This window comes from Physcomitrium patens, chromosome 14 (genome assembly GCF_059467195.1).
Source record: "Physcomitrium patens ecotype Gransden chromosome 14, ASM5946719v1, whole genome shotgun sequence".
Lineage (NCBI taxonomy): Eukaryota > Viridiplantae > Streptophyta > Bryopsida > Funariales > Funariaceae > Physcomitrium > Physcomitrium patens.
Genome location: NC_143423.1, coordinates 12,051,801 through 12,069,261, shown reverse-complemented (window position 1 = coordinate 12,069,261; position 17,461 = coordinate 12,051,801). Strand labels below are relative to the sequence as shown.

Below are 17,461 nucleotides of genomic sequence, written 5' to 3'. Positions count from 1 at the left end.
TCAAGACAATACATATAAATCAAAGGCAGTAAATAAACTATTTTATTGATAGTAATGGTTGGAGCCAAATCTTGAGTTTTTGGATGAATTTTTGGCTCAAAATTTCTAAAGATGTGAATTATTAGGTTAAAAAGCTATATACCAATTTTTGTGGTATTTAAGTGCTTAATTTATAAGATATAAAGAAAATTATACTTAAGTATATATAAATAAGAGTTTGAAGCTACTGTTAGGATTTTGTCAATATCTTAAGATTTATAACAAAGTTGCAATTGAAATTTGTTAAACTAATTGTTAAAGATAAATCAATATTTCATATACATTTTGAATTTTTTTGAATAATCCAATTAAGAGATATAAGCTATTGAAGTTTAGAAAAAATTCTTCTTAAGGATATAAAGATTTTAGAATATTTTTTTTGTCACATTTTGGATATTTTTTGGTACTTAGGACTTATATATTGAAGTAATTTCTTCTATAAAGATAATTTTATATATAAACTTAGTAATTTCTTATCTTAAGACTTGATTGAGTAATTAGTAACAATCAAAAGTCCAATGCTTTTTTGAAGCAAATTCTTTCTACTACAACATTGTAATAAAATCCATAGAAATAGAAGACCATGGTTGTTTTGAAATAAGTGATGGCTGAAGAAGTCTATAAGATCAATGACAAAGAGTTTTGGATCTTAAATAAATATCACAAAATTGTAGAAAGTCTTTAAGTATCTTCTATATTTGAGGCCACTAAAAATTATTAGATATTAGCTTCAAAGTCTAATTATATTTAAAATATCCAAATGTTGAAAAGTCATGACAAGCTTGAAGAATATGTAATTATGTTATGTCTTCTAAAATATATAATTATTTCTTAAAATAAAATAGATTTTTCTTGAATTTGACTTTAGAAGAATCATGAAACTTGAAATAATTATTTTTAACATCATAAACAAGATATAGTGGAGTATAGATAAGATATTTATATTGTTGATGCATAGAGATAGATAATTAGAGATACATTTGACAAATTTTTAAAAGTTTTTAAAAGTTTTTAGAATTAAAATTAAATTGGTGGTTTATATGAGATCTACCATAAAACACTCTAAAAAAGGGCTTATGGTGGTTATCTAGATGGGATCTATCATTAAGACATTTTATGTAATAAATTCCACAAGGAGCGATCATCATCTTTCATGGATCTTGTAATTCTTTATCTTGGTTTTGATGGATGTTGTCAATTAAAGGACTCAATCTTCTTTGTTGCATTTGCAAGATTCTTTGTTGGCTCTCATATGCATTCACTAATATCATATCTATATTAATGAACAAGATATTCCAACTTATTTTGGCATCGCCTTAAATCTAAGACTTCTTTTATTTCAAACTCTCGATTATTATCCACTTCTATAGGAGGAGGTGGCATTTTTCTTCTTTATGAGATATTCATTGTTTTATATGGCTTAAGAAGGGTCATATGAAATACAAGGTAGATCTTTATAGACTCTAGTAGATATAATCGATAAGCAACAAGATTGACTTGTTTACTAATAGAAAAAGATTCAAGCTTGTAATAGTCCAACTTATCACAAGCACGAGTAGTCTTGTTATTGTGACAAAATAATCATACCTTATCACCTATGTTGAATTATAGTTGGTCCTTACAATAAGCATCCTTATTAGACTTTTGCCATTCTTGAGCTTCCTTTAATTATATCTTCATTGTTACATGTAGCTTTGACAAACAATTTGCTAAGTCTTCTTTTATAGCATTATCAACTTTTGAAAAGTCAAAAGTATTAATTCATGGATGATAACCATAATTGATAAAAAAAGTTATTTATTGAATAGAAGAATGTATCAAATTATTATATGGAAATTTTGCCAATGGCAAAAGAATTGTCTAATCATCTTGATGACAGTTGATGGTACACTTCAAATACTATTTCAAAACTTGATTCTTTTGTTTTGTTTGTCCATGAGTTTGAGGATAATAAGATAAAGAGAGCTTTGTATCCACCTTTATAATCTTAAATAGGATTCTTCAAAATCTTGATACCAATTGAGTTCCTTTATCTTATATAATATCCTTTGACAATCCATGATAGCAATAGATATTGACAATGAAAAGCTTAGCTATTTCTTCACCTAAAATAAATTTTATATATTATGTACCATTTTTGTGAAGCAAACTACTATTAAAAATATAAAATCATATGAACTTGAACTTGAAAGATCTATAATATAATCCATAGAAATGGAAGTCCACAGTTGTTTGGATATAGGCAATGGTTGGAAAGTCCATAAGATCAATGACAAGGAGTTTTTGATCTTGAATAAATGTCACTTGACTAAACAAAGTCTTTTACCACCTTTCACATTTGCAGCCACCAAAAATCTTTAGATATCAGCTCTAAAGTCATGTTGTATCCAATATATCATACTATTGAAAAGTTCTGACATGCTTGAAGAACACAAAAATGTGCTTCTCATTCTGAAACATATAGGTATCTTTTGAAAAAAAATAGGTTGTTCTTGCACTCAAACTTTGAAACATCATGAGACTTAGAAAAAAGATTCTTGATATCATGAACAAGAAGATCAAAGGACATATTTGATTGGATTCATTTCACAAAGGTCAAATCAACAATCAATGTTGATTTCATTATTTCAAGATGAAAATGTTTTAGCTTCAAGAGGATTGTTCTTTGTTGATAAAAAGATATGTCTCTTTCTTTTGGTATAAGATAAGAGTATCTAGCAAGAGCATCTGATAAACCTTGTTATTTTCAAAGTCAATATTTGATTTTGAATTCAATTCCTGATAATAAAATACTTCAATAAACTTGGTAATGATTCAAAATATGTGTCAACATGAAATACTGAAGGTTCTTATGATATGTATATACTATGGTTAGACTTGAAGTACCTTTTAGATAATGATGCCATTCTTAAAATAAATCCACAATTACAAAAATTTCTTTGTTGTGGATTTCATAGTTGATCTTGATAGTTGAAAATTTCCTAAAATAAAAAGATATTAAATAGAATTTATCATCAATTTCTATTTGTGACAATATTACATCCAAGGTAAAGTTTGATGCATCTATTTTTGTAAAGAATGGCTTAGAAAAGTTGACATAATACAAAGTTGGTACAGAAGTAAATTCTTTCTTCAAAACAACAAACAAAGCTTTGACTTCTTTATTCCACTAAAGTTTGACTTTACAAGTCAAATATGTAAATGGAACTACAACTTGAGAAAAGTTTTTAATAAAGATTTGATAATAATTGACAAAGCTCAAAAAATATTATTCATTTCTTATTATTTTTTAGATCTTTTAATCTATGATAGTTTGGACTTTCTTTGGATCTATCATAAGGCCTTCATTGGAATTGTTGTATCTTAAAAAGTCAACTTGAATAGTGTAGAATATACACTTTTTTACCTTTGCATATAATCCTACACCTCTTAGTTTTTATAACAGACAATGAACATGAACTTCATGTTCTTTTATGTTCTTATAATAGATTAAAATATTGTCTAAATAATAAATAATAAAATCATCAAGAAATTTACATAAGACATCATTCATTAGATGTTGAAAAGCAGTTGATGTATTTGTGAGTCTAAAAGGCATGACATTATATTCAAAATATCCATACTTAGTTCAAAAATCAATCTTCCATTCATCTCTTTCTTTGATACAGATCAAGTTATATGCCTCTTATAGATCTATTTTTATATAAATCTTTACTTAATTAATTGATCAAGAAGTCCTAAAAATAAAGATAGAGGATACCTATTCTTGATGGTGATCTTATTAAGTCTTTGATAATCCATACATATCTACAAAGATCCATCTTTTTTCTTCACAAATAAGATAGGAGCACCAACCAGAAATTTAAAATAGCATTTAAAGTTTTTAGCCAAGTTTTCATCAATATATTCTTTTAATGTAGCCAACTCATTTTGTGACAGGCTATAGATTGGTCCAAATGGTGGTTGAATTCTTTTTTGAAGATTGATGGAACAATCATAAAGATGATACTTCAGAAGAATATCTACATTTTATTTTTTAAAAATATTTTAGAAATCTTGATACTTACTAAGAATACCACTTGATATCTTCTCACCATTAGCAATGGACATGGCATATATAGCAAAAGATGGCCTTCATTTGCGACATGCATGAAAGCTCTTGTATCTACCAATAAGAATTTGGATGTATTACACTTATGCATTTCTACTTGCCTAGCAGGACTTTGAATTAAACTATGGAAAGAATCAAGAATGCAAGAAGTCTAGTCTATTTGAGGGTTATTTCTTTTTAACTACAATAATCTTAAAATTATTAGATTAAAATGAGATTTAATTATATTCAATATTATTAAATTATTGTGACGATTTGTTGCTACTTTTATATGAATAGTTTTATGTGTAACATCTCCAAAAGACAATGAATTTCTATCAATTATTTCTACATGCATAGGTTTGATTTTCTTAACTAAAGATATATCTTGATTTTTGACAAAGTCTTCATCTATAAAATAGGCTGAGGCTCTTTAATCCAACAAAGTTAAGACTTTGTGATTTTTTGGTCCTAAATAGAATTCTATTGTAAAACAAGGTGAAGGATTTGAAGAGAGAATAGGACCTTTACTAGATGTTGCACATGATTCTAGTTGCATGGTCCTTATTGTAGTTGGAACAACTAGTTTTTTGACACATTATCATTTTTGGGAATTGTGCTTTTCATTTTATAATTGTGTTGTTTCTTTGGATAATATTGAGCAATATGTTTAGCTTCTCCACAATATAAGCATAAGCCCTTTTGTCATTGTCAATACTTTTTCTACTATGTGTGGAATTTAAAATGTACCATATCAATTTGCATTGATTTTGGCCTTGATAAATAAATTTTTAAAAACTTAAGAGCTGTCTTCATTATTTAAATTATTTTTTTTAGCCATATCTTTGTTCTTGATGTCTTTCAAATAATCAATTTTCACATGCAATGGCTTGAGCAATAAATTATTCCAAAGATTTTAGCTTTGACATTGTCAATAATCAATCTTTGACATTATCTTTCAAGCCATATCTAATCCTTGTACCCATTCATTTCTACAAGTGTTATAGCTACATTTGGAGAAAGTGATCAAAAAAGAGTAGTAGAAATCAAGCTCTTATCTTTGCTATAAAAGAGTTGTAATTTTTTTTTATTAAAGGTATAAATCAAGAGAAAATACTTCTTAATAAAAATGCATCTACGAATCCAACTTGAGTAAATCCATCAGGGTATGAGAAAGAATGCAACCTTAGATAGAACTTGACTTGTTACAAAAATCTTCAAAATTTTGATCTTATTCCATCAAACTTCTCAAGCATATTAATCCTTGTACCCATCATACTTGTAAAAGTAAAATTCTATGAATTTGGTTGTGAGGTCAATCTATTTGTTTTCTTCAACTATGCAACTTCTTATTGTAAACTTTGAATTTCTTCTACAGACATAGGCATAGTACCTCCATAATTTATATTGGAAATATGTGAGATTTCAACTCTAAGAGTATTGAGAAGCTCATGAAGAACTGCAGTAGTTGCAAATTTATTTTTACTTCTACTAAGAATAGTATCCATAATTTTTCTTTCTACAGATAACTCAAAAAAATTCAAAAAGTTAAATTAGAGGAAGTTAATCCACAACCTTTAATAAAAAATTCCACAAAGAAAGATAATCCATTCTCTTAAAAGAAAAGATTAGTATTAAAAAATAAGATATTTTTTTTTAAAGGTAGATAGTCCACAATCTTCAAAATTCAATAATAGAAGTGAAGTAATTTAATAACTTTTAAAATAAGATAGAAATAATAAGTTAGCATTCTTGTCAAATTCTTAAGGATATAAATCTTGAAGAAATAAAATCTTTAATATACTCTCGTATCACTAAAAGGAACTAAAAAACCACTCAAAGATGATATAATATTTCAATAGAATGGCTATTGCCAAAAATAAGAAAACTAGAAAGTCTTGAAACAAGACTAAGGACTAAAAAGGCATGAACAAGAGTAAAGAAGGCTTCATTCTTGCCTCCATATATACTCTCTAATTAGGAGCTACGTGGCAATATTCTATAGGACTTCTAATATGTATTGACTTTGCTAACCACATGTCTTAACTTGTAAGGCAAGTTATCTATGTATGCGCCACATAGTTACCTTGTTTTGCAAGCTACTATACAAAGTTAACTTATTCTACAAGCTACCAATACATGGTTAACTTGTTGGCCAAATTTTAATCTATAAATACATCTAAAGTCAAAATCATATCTATACAGCTTTTAAGAAGCTTTTCTAAAAGATTTTATGAAATTAATCTATATTTACTTACTTCTACCTAATCATATAAGTAACTATTGAGATAGATGTATATGTTTGTGATAATATAATAAAAATTGATTCTTTTTTTTGTAACATGCATGAAAGCTCTCGCATCTAGTAATAATGATTTTGATGTATTGGCCTTATGAATTTCTACTTACATAATAGAATTTTAGCTTAAATTATGGAAAAAATCAAGTTATAAGAAATCTAGACTATTTGAGGATTATATATTTTTTAATCATAGTAGTTCTAAAATAATTGAATTAAAAAAGATCTAATCATATTAAGTATTATTAAACTATTATCACCACTAGTTGCAACTTCTAAAAGAATAATTTTATATGTAACATCTCTAAAAGATAAAAAAATGACCACTTATTACATCGACATGCACATATTTGATTTTCTTAATTTTAGACATATCTTATTTTTTGACAAAGTCTTTGTCTATTAAATAGGCTGAGGCTTTTGAATGGAACAAGTCTAAGATTTTGTGATTTTTTGGTCCTAAATAAACTTCTATTATAAAATAAGGTGAGGGATTTGAAGAGAGAATATGACCTTTAGTAGGAATTATGCAAGGTTCTAACTACATGTTTCCTATTGTAGTTGGAAAAACTTGTTTTATAATACATTATTCTCTTTGGTAACCATGCTTCTTATTTTATGATTTTGTTGCTTCTTTGAACAATGTTGAGATGTATACTTGGATTCTTCATAATATAGGCACAAACTTTATTATTGACAACAAGTTTTTTCTTTCTTAGTAAGATGTTTAAAACATACCTTGTTAATTCATATAGGCCTTGGCTTACATAAGTAAGCTTTCAAAAACTTATAAGGTATCACTATGGCTTAATATATACTTCTCTAATCAAATCTTTATATTTGGCATCTTTCAAAGAATTAATTATTATATGCAATGGCTTAAGCAATAAATTACTCTAATAAATCTATTCATAATATTATCAATAATAAATCTTTAACATCATCTTTTAATTCATATTGAAATTGATTGATAAGGGCTTTGTCATTCCAATCTATATTATAAGCATGATTTTGGAATTTAGTAATATATGTCATGGCTAAACATGATCTTTGTCATAGTAACATGAACTTGAAATCTATTACTTTTTTTATTATTTTTTCTAAATATAGCCATAAATACTTCTAAGATTGAATTTGAACTATAAAATAATTGTGAATCTTTTTCTATCAATTGTGTAAACCAAGAGAGAACACTTTTCAATAGAAGTATTCCTATGAATCCAACTTGAGTAAATCCATCAGGGCATCAAAAAAGATGCAACTTTAAATAGAGCTTAGCTTGTTGTATAAATCTTTGAAATTTTTATCATGTTCCATTAAACTTCTCAAATATACTAATCTTTGCTTTCTTATGCTTATAGAAGTGAGACTTCTTGAATTTGGTTGTGAGGTTGATCTACTTTCTTCCTTCAACTATACAACATTTTGGTGTGGACTCTAGACTTCTTTCATATGTATGGAATAGAACCTCCATAATTTATATTAGAAATATGTGATATTTCTATTCTTAAAATATTAAGAAGTTCATAATGATCTATAATAGTTATAAATTTATTTTTACTTTTGTTGAGAATAGCATCTATAATTCAAAAAAATTATAAAGAATCCAAGTAAAAAAAACTTCAAAAAATAATCAATTAAAAATAAATTTAAAAATTTAAATTAAAAAAAAATAATTAGTAATCTTTAATATCAAATAAAATTTTTGACAAAGAGAGATAATCCACTCTCTTTGAAAAAAAATCAGTATTAAAAAACTAAATTATTTGTTTAAAGGTGAATAGTATGCAACCTTCAAAATACAACAATAGAATTGGAGTAATTCTATATATTTCTAAAACAAGATAAGAAAAATAAATTAAAATTCTTATCAAACTGTGGACATGAATTTCAAAGAATAAAATTTCAATACACTCTTGTGTTACTCGAAAAGACTAAAAAATAATTTAAAGATGATATATTCAACTAGAATGACTATAGTCAAAGATAAGAAGACTAAAATATCTTGAAACAAGACCAAGGACTAGAAAAGCACTAAGAAGAGTGAAGAAGGTTTCATTCTTGCCTCCATATATACTATTCAACTAAGAGCTATGTGATAATGTTTTGCAAGACCTCTAACATGTTATTGTATTATAATTATTTATAGTATGTAAAAATTAACTAAAATAGATAATATATTTATAAGTATTGATATATTTTAGAATGGTTAGTAGGTTATTTTAAAGAGAATTAATGTAAGAAAATTTATTTTGAGATTTACATATGTTGATTATAATGTTTAAATTATATTAGATTTAGATATTTAGTATAAAATTTAAGAAGAAGATTGGAGTTCAAATATGAAGATCTAAACCTCTAAAAAACTTATTTAAAAAAATGAAAGCAAGGTATGGATGGATGAAGGCTAAAGATAAAGATCTTCATTCCTATTTGTTGAAGAACATGCCGAATAGGTATTTAGGAGGCTATTTGCAACCATAACAAGGATTTCAGCAACTTCAAAAGGTGCATTTGACAATCAAAAGAAAGAATTGTAAGGTTTAAGATTTGAAATACAATTTTTATGCAAATTTTAGAGAATTTGGAGTTAGGGTGATGAAATTATTGCTATTTAAAGTTAAGGTGTCTTTTTAAGATATACTATTGTTTTTTTTGAAGATACAAGGAGTTTTATGATAGATTTTGGAGATCAAGAGGTATAACCACAAAGATGATTTCAAGATCTACACTTTTTAAGAAAGGATTTTTGCCTTTGAATTTTTTTGAAAAACTTATAGAATAATGAAGACAACACATGTAATTTAAAGGTAGTAAGTAAGTCATTATATTGATAGTAATGATTAGAGCCATATCTTAAATTTTTGGATGAATTTTTAACTCAAAAGTTTTAAAAGTGTGTATTATTAGATTTGAAACCTATGTATCAAAGTTTTATAATATTTGAATATTTAATTTGTGAGATATGAAGAAAATTACATATAGATATATGCAAGCAAGGATTTGAAGCTATTGTTAGGATTTTGGCAATATGTCAAGATTTGTAATAAATTGCAATTGAAATTTATTGTGGTAGTTGTTAAAAATATATCAATACTTCATATAAAATGTGAATTTGTATGGACAGTCTAATCATGAGATATGAACTATTGAAGTTTGGAAAAAATTCACCTTAAGGATATACAAGGTTTATAATATTTTTATCACATTTTCTGTGATCTTTGGTACTTAGGGCTTATGTATTGATGTAATTGTCCCTATAGGAACAATTATATATATAGACTTGATTTTTTTTTATTTAGATCTTAGTTGAAAAATTAGTGATATCCAAAAGTCTAATGCTTTTTTAAGGCAAATTCTCTCTACTACAATAATGTATTGACTTAGTAAGATATATTATTGTATGACATGATTTTCTATTTGGAAATATGTTAGATATCTAGCTATAGAATATTTAGCTTTAACTTATTGAAAAAGTTTCAATAAGTGATATATTCTTATTATAGAGACCAAATAAATATAAAAATATCAAAAGATATTTTATTGATAAAATTATTTTACATTTAAGAAGATTTATACATAAGTCTTTTTAAAGCATCTAAAAATGCCTTAATATCCTTTGATATACCAAATCATAACTAACTAATTGCTAGTGAGTTTGATTTTTTATAAGCTTAAAGAAAATCCATAATCTTCTTACAAAAATTTATCTTTACATCATGAATTTTTTTATAGCTCTATATTTCCATCTTTTACAAATATATAAAGACTTAGCTTCCAAAAATCCCTTTACTTTGCATAAAATGCCCAAATTGTTGCAAAATCCTTTCAAAACATTTTCCTCCTATAAAGAATTGTTTCTCCCTAAAATTTAGAAATTCATATCTCTTGATTCAACTATTCACTTTTTTTAAAATTTCTAGATGATGTAAAATTTATCTTTGAACTTTACTACAAAAAAATGAACCATAAATCTATTACAAATTGTTAAGCATCTTAAAAATCCTAGCAGATGCTTTAAATCCTAATTTACAAGCACTTGAGTACTATTTTCTCTATATCTCAAAAGCTCAAATTTCAAATGCTACAAAATTTATATATAAATTATAATAACATAATAATATATATTCTTAAAAATTATAGCTAAAATCTTGTCAAATTGATCAAGATATATCTTAAAATACAACCTTTAGTAAATCAAGCTACTTACTGCCCTTAGATTACAAGTGTTGACTTCAACTTCCTATATCTCTTTTATTTCAACTTAGAATTCATCAAGCAATACATAAAAAATATAGCTAAAAAAGTTCTCTCTCCAATCTCGATTGCCAATCCTTCAATTCTTTTTTTTACATATATGTTATGTCTAAAAGCATGATAGTAGGTATAAAACCCTTACCTTAACTTGTGAGTGCCTATATTTCTTTTATAAAAATACCAAATCATCCAAAATTTTCACAAAAACTATAGCCAAAACTTTTTTTAATGTCAACCTTTCAAGTTCAAATGATCTCATAAGAATAACCTTAATCCCTAATAAGGCCTCAGATAACCTCCTTGAAGCACATTGAGCATGCCTTTTTGCCAATAGAAATGGAGATTTTTATCATCCATCTCTATTTATCTACATGGATGCTCTAACTTCTCTTTTTGCTACTAAAATTCTTTTCCAATCTTTTTTTTTTATAAGATTTATATAATATATGTCCTAAAAATTAAATAAAAGAAACAAAATAAGATTTCAAAAATCACCTATATTTAATAAAGGTGGCTCTAAATATAAAAAACTATCATCAATATAAAATCAACTTCAATAATAGCTTTTTTAAACTAACCACTTCAAAGTAGTAATCTAATCATATTTTGTGACTAACTAAAATCTAATAATGTGGTTCTTATCACATTGTATAGTAAATTATATATTAAATATTTATATGCATTATTTTTATATAGTAGCCAAACCACAACATAGCAATGTATCTTAACTTATACAACAAGTTTTCTATATGTACACGACAAAGTTAACTTGTTCTACAAACTATTAATATATATAACATATAATTAAGTTGTTGATCAAGTTTCTAACCTATCAATCAACTACAAAGATATATAAAGTCAAAATTATATCTATGAAGCTTCTAAGATGTTTTTCTAAAAGATAATATGAAATTAATTTACTTTTATTTACTTCCATCTAATCATATAAATAATTATTGGAATATATATATATATATATATATATATATATATATATATATATATGACAATTACCTTTTCATAATTGGTATTATATATTTCTTAAAATATGTACAAAAATTAAAATACAACTTTAATATAGAATTTTTTCTTATTATTCATAGCAAATCTATTTTCTATCCACCTAAGCACTTTCTTGTGGTTCCCTAATTGTATGACTTATTGAAGACTTTTTTTGTAAGTTACAACTTCTATAACCTCTGTATCATCTTTTGCAATTAACACTGCTTATTCATCCATCTCATCATTTATATATTTTTCTTACATTTCATTAATCTTATTCTTTTCATCACTAACATGATGATAAGTATATTCAAATACTGTCATCATGGGCATTTCTAAAGATCATGTCTATTTTTTTCTATCTTACTAACAAATTGTATTATTTGATGAATTTTAGATTAGCATTGTCTCATTAGTTTCTTCATTCTCTAAAGGTCTTTTTATCATCTATTTTTTTTTTATTTTGATGCTATATATTTAAAATATTTTTAAAGTATTTTTTTAAAAAATAAATTATGTATAAATATTTATCATGTTTTACAAAAAAATGATCTTAATTTAAAAGGCTCTTTATATCTAAAAATCCACTATGAAAAAAATAATATGAAAGGATTTTAAAGGTCCTCTACATAATAAAAACAAGTACTCTTCTACTACTCTTGGTCTTTAAAAACAGTTTTAAATAAAAAAGAGATATAAAGTAGATTTTTATTTTATTTTTATTATTTTTTTTAAAGTAAACAATTCAACTTATATCACAATTCTAAAAATTATAAAGACATTAAATTTTATTATTTTGCATATAATAGTTATTTTTAGTTTTTAAAAACACAATCTCTTAAATTTTTGTCAAAATCCCTCTTTGAGATAAATTGATTACGAACATCAAAGAATAACATTATTTATACCATGTAAAAACAAATTTCATTCCACCTATTTATTTCCACTCAAAACTTTTGAGCTGATTTTCTTACATATAAAACCAATTAAAGAACACTTTTTGATTTTAGCCAACCAAAACATTAAAGTGTTGTGACCTCTTCTTTTCCTCCAATTTTTAAGAGTTCTTAGATGTAATCTTTTTTTGCATGTTTCTTTAACTTGTGTTTGTATACTTGGAAGTATCAAAAGTAAAAGTTTACAGGCAGCTACATCATTCATGAAAAACGTTACAAGGTTGTTGAGTGCTCCGCAAAAAGTAGTTAAATTTTGCATTTAAGACAACAGATTTTCTATTGTAAATTCACTTTTTATCCTTTGAAGAAGCGCACTAACATACTGTCTATGTTCCAAACTGGCTCCTAAAGAGAAGACTTTGGCAACTTGGGTATGGATTCTCTAATTTTGTCAGTTGGGTACTGTAGATCAACCATTCCTCCTGCAAGGAATGTATCATACGAAGCCAGGTCGAAATGACCGTGACCGCAGAGTGCTGTGACTATGACCTTAGCCTCCCCGCTTTCCTTGCATGCTAATGCTTCTCGAATGGTAGCCGCAATGGCATGCGTGGGCTCAGGTGCAGGAATAATCCCCTCAGTGCGAGCAAATTTTAATGCAGCTGAGCAAGCAACACCCCAAGTTCTTCAAGTCAGCGGAAAGAAGAAACTTATATCTTACACAGCATGTGAAAAAATTGCAGGTGATGCTCTGGGTTGTATCAGACAATTCGATTCTAGAGTGAAGTTGTGGAATATTCATCTTACGTCATAACTATTGTTTCATGATTACATTTTTGGATCAAATTACCTGGCATAATTTCATTAAGGCCTATCCAACATCAATTCGTTAACAAACAAAAGAAGAGCTAAGGGAAACACAACGACTGTAAATAAGGATGATGGTAGAAAAAAGTTTGATGGACTACGACTTGTAACTGGACCTGTTATCCAACACGTAACCGCCACTTCAAAAACAATTTCTCGGCATTGACATCATGACTTGGATGCAACCTGCTCAAGAAAAAGCAGGGCTTGTAGGAAGGTTGCGAGTTTGAACAGCAGGTATATATGCAGCGATAAAGTAGTCACTTACCTTCAAAACACTCAACTTGAGGGATTGCAATAGCCTCCATAAGACCAAGTTCATAAACATGTGATACTAGTGGTGCCATCCCATGATATCGAAGACCACCTGCAACCAGGATGACATGGAACATAATCTCAAACTAAAATTTACACTTCTGCACTAGATGTTCCTTTCAAAGAATAACCCAGAAAGAAAAACCCAGAACCATCTCTTGAAGCTTCTACTTTCAAAGAAAGCCCTGGATTCCCATGAGAAGGTATGTACACCATGCATACAAAGAAACCAAGAAAGGAACCTTAACACAGTAAGGTGATTTAGCCATCAACTCAGTGCTCATCCGCTCCAAGCCGATTTCCATGTCAACTAACATACGATTTGCAGCAAGTCGCAGCATGCACTCAACAGAAACACAAATGTCAACAAGAGTTTGAAGAGTGGGCAAAGAGAATTTTAGAACCTGCGTGGATGGGGTCAGGAATAAAGTCATGGCCAAGAGTGTGCATCTTCATCAACGGAGTGAGCCCAGATGTGTCCCCAAAATCGTAGGCGTAGACACCTCTCGTGAGCGAGGGACATGCTGCAGGCTCCACGGCTCTGATGATAGGATTCATTTTTCCAGCCAACTTCTCACGGATAAATGGGAAGGAAAGCCCTGCGAAGTTTGATCCTCCACCAGTGCAACCCACCAACAAGTCTGGTGTCTCACCTAGAATATCTAGCTGCCGTAGACACTCCTCGCCTATGATGGTTTGGTGCAACAAGACATGATTGAGGACGCTGCCAAGAGCATATCGGGTGTCATCCCGAGCCAGAGCTGCCTCTACTGCCTCAGAAATGGCAATGCCCAGGCTGCCAGGGGTTGTAGGATCTTTATCCAATATTGCTTGCCCTACTTTAGTGAGAGGGGATGGTGAAGGATGAACAGTAGCTCCCCAAGTTTCCATCATGGACTTGCGGTATGGCTTTTGATCGTATGATGCTCGCACTTGCCACACCTACACATGCCATATGGCAGGAACATGAATGACAGGGTAGTTAAGTTTTGAAAGTCTCTCCTGCTAACGACGTGGAGATATACCAGGTCAAGAGAAGAAGTTACAGGAGAATATAATAAAAAGTAGAAGTAAATAAAGTATAATAAAATAAAGTTTACCTCGCATTCGAGATCAAACAGCGTGCAAGCAAATGCAAGAGCACAACCCCATTGCCCCGCTCCCGTTTCAGTTGTGAGTCGCTTTACGCCTTCTTGAGCATTGTACCATGCCTGAGGGATTGCTGTGTTAGGCTTGTGAGAGCCTGCTGGACTGACACCTTCGTACTTGTAGTAGATCCGTGCTGGTGTATCCAATAATTTTTCAAGTCTCCAAGCCCTGTCCTCATCACAATATCCATTATACGGTTGATGAGTAATTCCACATATTAATGCTTGCCATATTTTCTGGCAGAGCATCGTCCAAAATCACTGTCAAATCTAGCAACTCTTAGGTGGCACAAATTAGAAATGAGGTTGTCTCACCACTTGAAGGGATGATTTGTCTGGATGAACTCTAGAGTTAGACACATTTCCAAATCTGTGGTACATGGTTTGCGGAGGTTGCTAAGTAATTGGATAGCCAGGATAATCAAATAAGCTGCCCTAGAGTCGGATTTCGCTCAGTAGAGAACTGTTTCTGGTGAAACTAAGAAAAATGCACACATTAATGAAGTGACAAACCTACGAGGTAGGTTCGCTGTGACATGATCCGAAGTGCAATATTCTTCAACCACGTAACTATGTATTCATCATTATCGCACCTGTACAGAGGGCTCGGGCGCCAGAGCTTGTACACTTGAAGAACCTCATCGGGTATGTCAACAAATCGATCCATTGTTGCTTCTTGCTGAACGAGGGCCATTGGAAAGAGAGGTGCCAGATCATAGGGCTGAAGGGGTTGGAGCGTGCCAGGATGCAATGGTGGTGGAGGTGGGATCGGCAAATCTGGAATGATGTTATACCACTGCCTGGGCATCTGATCTTCAGGCAACACTGTCTTGGTGTTCGTTTGAGTCTTCGTTGCTATCTTTGTTGGATGGGGTATTGAACATTGAACGCGAGGAACATTTTTCCGCCATGACTTACTTGATGAATGCAGCACTGTTCCAAGTCCTGCACAGATTCTCACCAGCGTGAAATTCAAATTAGGGCACTGAAGAACACGCTAGTATTCTGCAGTTTTTCCGCGGATGTGCATTGACAACTTTCAGGGAGCTTGTGCGAAAATCTTTTTAGCGGGAACACAAACCGACACTTACTCAAATGAGCGCTTAATACAGTTATACTTCATAATCACAAAGACACTAGCACATACATGGAATCTTCATCCAAAAACACACATTCAAAAACTCCAAAGTCCGTATTACAATTATGCTTGCCCATAAAACCTTCGGAAAGGTATAGTTCCAAGAACCACCAAGGGAATAAAGAAGTTCTACTCAATTACTGTTTACACTTTCTTTACTATTGAGAGAGTGGTTGGGTGGTAAACTCGTCAAGGTGGAAAGGAAAAAGCGGGGGAAACGACAGTTCTGGAGCAAAAAGTTGGGACACAGTGATCTCTCAGATTGTAGCAAGCAATTCCATGTAGGAAAGTGCGCCAATCCTGTCACTGCAATGATACTCTTGAAAACTTTATCTCATAGAGAAAGAAACCTGAATCTCCTGTCAAATCCGGTCCATTGCTCAAAGATTCCGTACTACGTATATTGACATTGCTGTGCATCAACAGATCGATTGATGCGGATTTCCGACATGGCAGTCACCCTTCAAGCTGAAATCGACATATCTTCGATTGGTTTGACAAAACAATACTAACGACCACTCAAACATCCCTTAACTTAAAGGCCTACCCCAGCTGCAACACCCAAAACTTCAATCTCTAGGAGGGGAAGCGAGCAAAGCGTATACACTCAGTCCGACCAACCGAAAGTTGTAGAGGTAAGCAAAGTCATGGACTCAAACTAGCGAAGACATGCACCTACCACTCTTAGAATCGTGATAGGTCAGCTGGAAACTTCTGTTGTGGGTAGTCCCCGTCACAAACCGCATCCCGCAGCTCCTCTGAAGCATCATCTTCCTGGTCTGCGAAACTTGTCAAGAAGATGAACTCCGCATACATCAAGACCAGCGTGAGGGAGAGTCTGTGGGCGATCCAGATCTCTAGCGGAACAACTAATGCAACCCTGTCTAAGCTGTTGGGTCCGTAAAAACCCGAACAATGAAGCAAGTCGGCAAGTCGGTTTTAGAATTGGCCTAGACACAGAAGTCCTATCCAATTTCGTTGATTTGGGCTCATTTCGTCAACGTAGTCCGTTACGTAACGATTTCCTTAGAAGACCTTCAAACAAGGCAATGAGTCCAGCCAAAGTATCACGAGCTATAACCAGTGAAGAAATAGTGGGCGGAAGCTCATGGTGTGCACGGTGGGGTACCACCAACGACGGTTCAAGAGAACGATACTTCCTTTACCCCGCGATAGGGGTACCCCAAGTGCTATAGAGTACACAGTCAACCGCCAAGACCGACGTCACTATTGCGGGGGGAGGGGGGGGGGAGCTCAGCATGTACTAAAACTGGATGTGTGTGGATGAATATCAAAATTATCAAATTTGTATACATATAGGAAAATGTTAAAATGATCCACCCGTTTACTAAATTTATCCACCTTATTGTAACCATCATTATAAAAATGGATCATCTCCAAAAACCATTG

General features: G+C 30.4%; 1 protein-coding gene across 1 annotated transcript; it reads right to left on the bottom strand.

The window, feature by feature from the left end:
• Positions 1 to 12,867: 12,867 nt before the first annotated feature.
• LOC112290962 (uncharacterized) lies at positions 12,868 to 17,140 on the bottom strand. The gene is made up of 6 exons (XM_024537851.3): positions 16,731 to 17,140; positions 15,507 to 15,858; positions 14,866 to 15,082; positions 14,170 to 14,707; positions 13,719 to 13,817; positions 12,868 to 13,245 (listed from the first exon to the last, which is right to left on the bottom strand). The coding sequence occupies exons 1-6, from the start codon at positions 16,819 to 16,821 to the stop codon at positions 12,989 to 12,991; spliced, it is 1,554 nt and encodes a 517-aa protein (XP_024393619.1). The 5' UTR covers positions 16,822 to 17,140; the 3' UTR covers positions 12,868 to 12,988.
• Between the last annotated feature and the right edge of the window lie 321 nt (positions 17,141 to 17,461).

What these genes read in the sequence shown, in the direction of transcription:
- LOC112290962 (XM_024537851.3), bottom strand. Translation starts at nt 16,821, where the DNA reads ATGATGCTTCAGAGGAGCTGCGGGATGCGGTTTGTGACGGGGACTACC. An exon ending in CGCCCGAGCCCTCTGTACAG is followed by an intron (nt 15,083 to 15,506) that starts GTGCGATAATGA and finishes TGATGAGGACAG; the next exon opens with GGCTTGGAGACTTGAAAAAT. An exon ending in TGTTTGATCTCGAATGCGAG is followed by an intron (nt 14,708 to 14,865) that starts GTAAACTTTATT and finishes TGGCATGTGTAG; the next exon opens with GTGTGGCAAGTGCGAGCATC.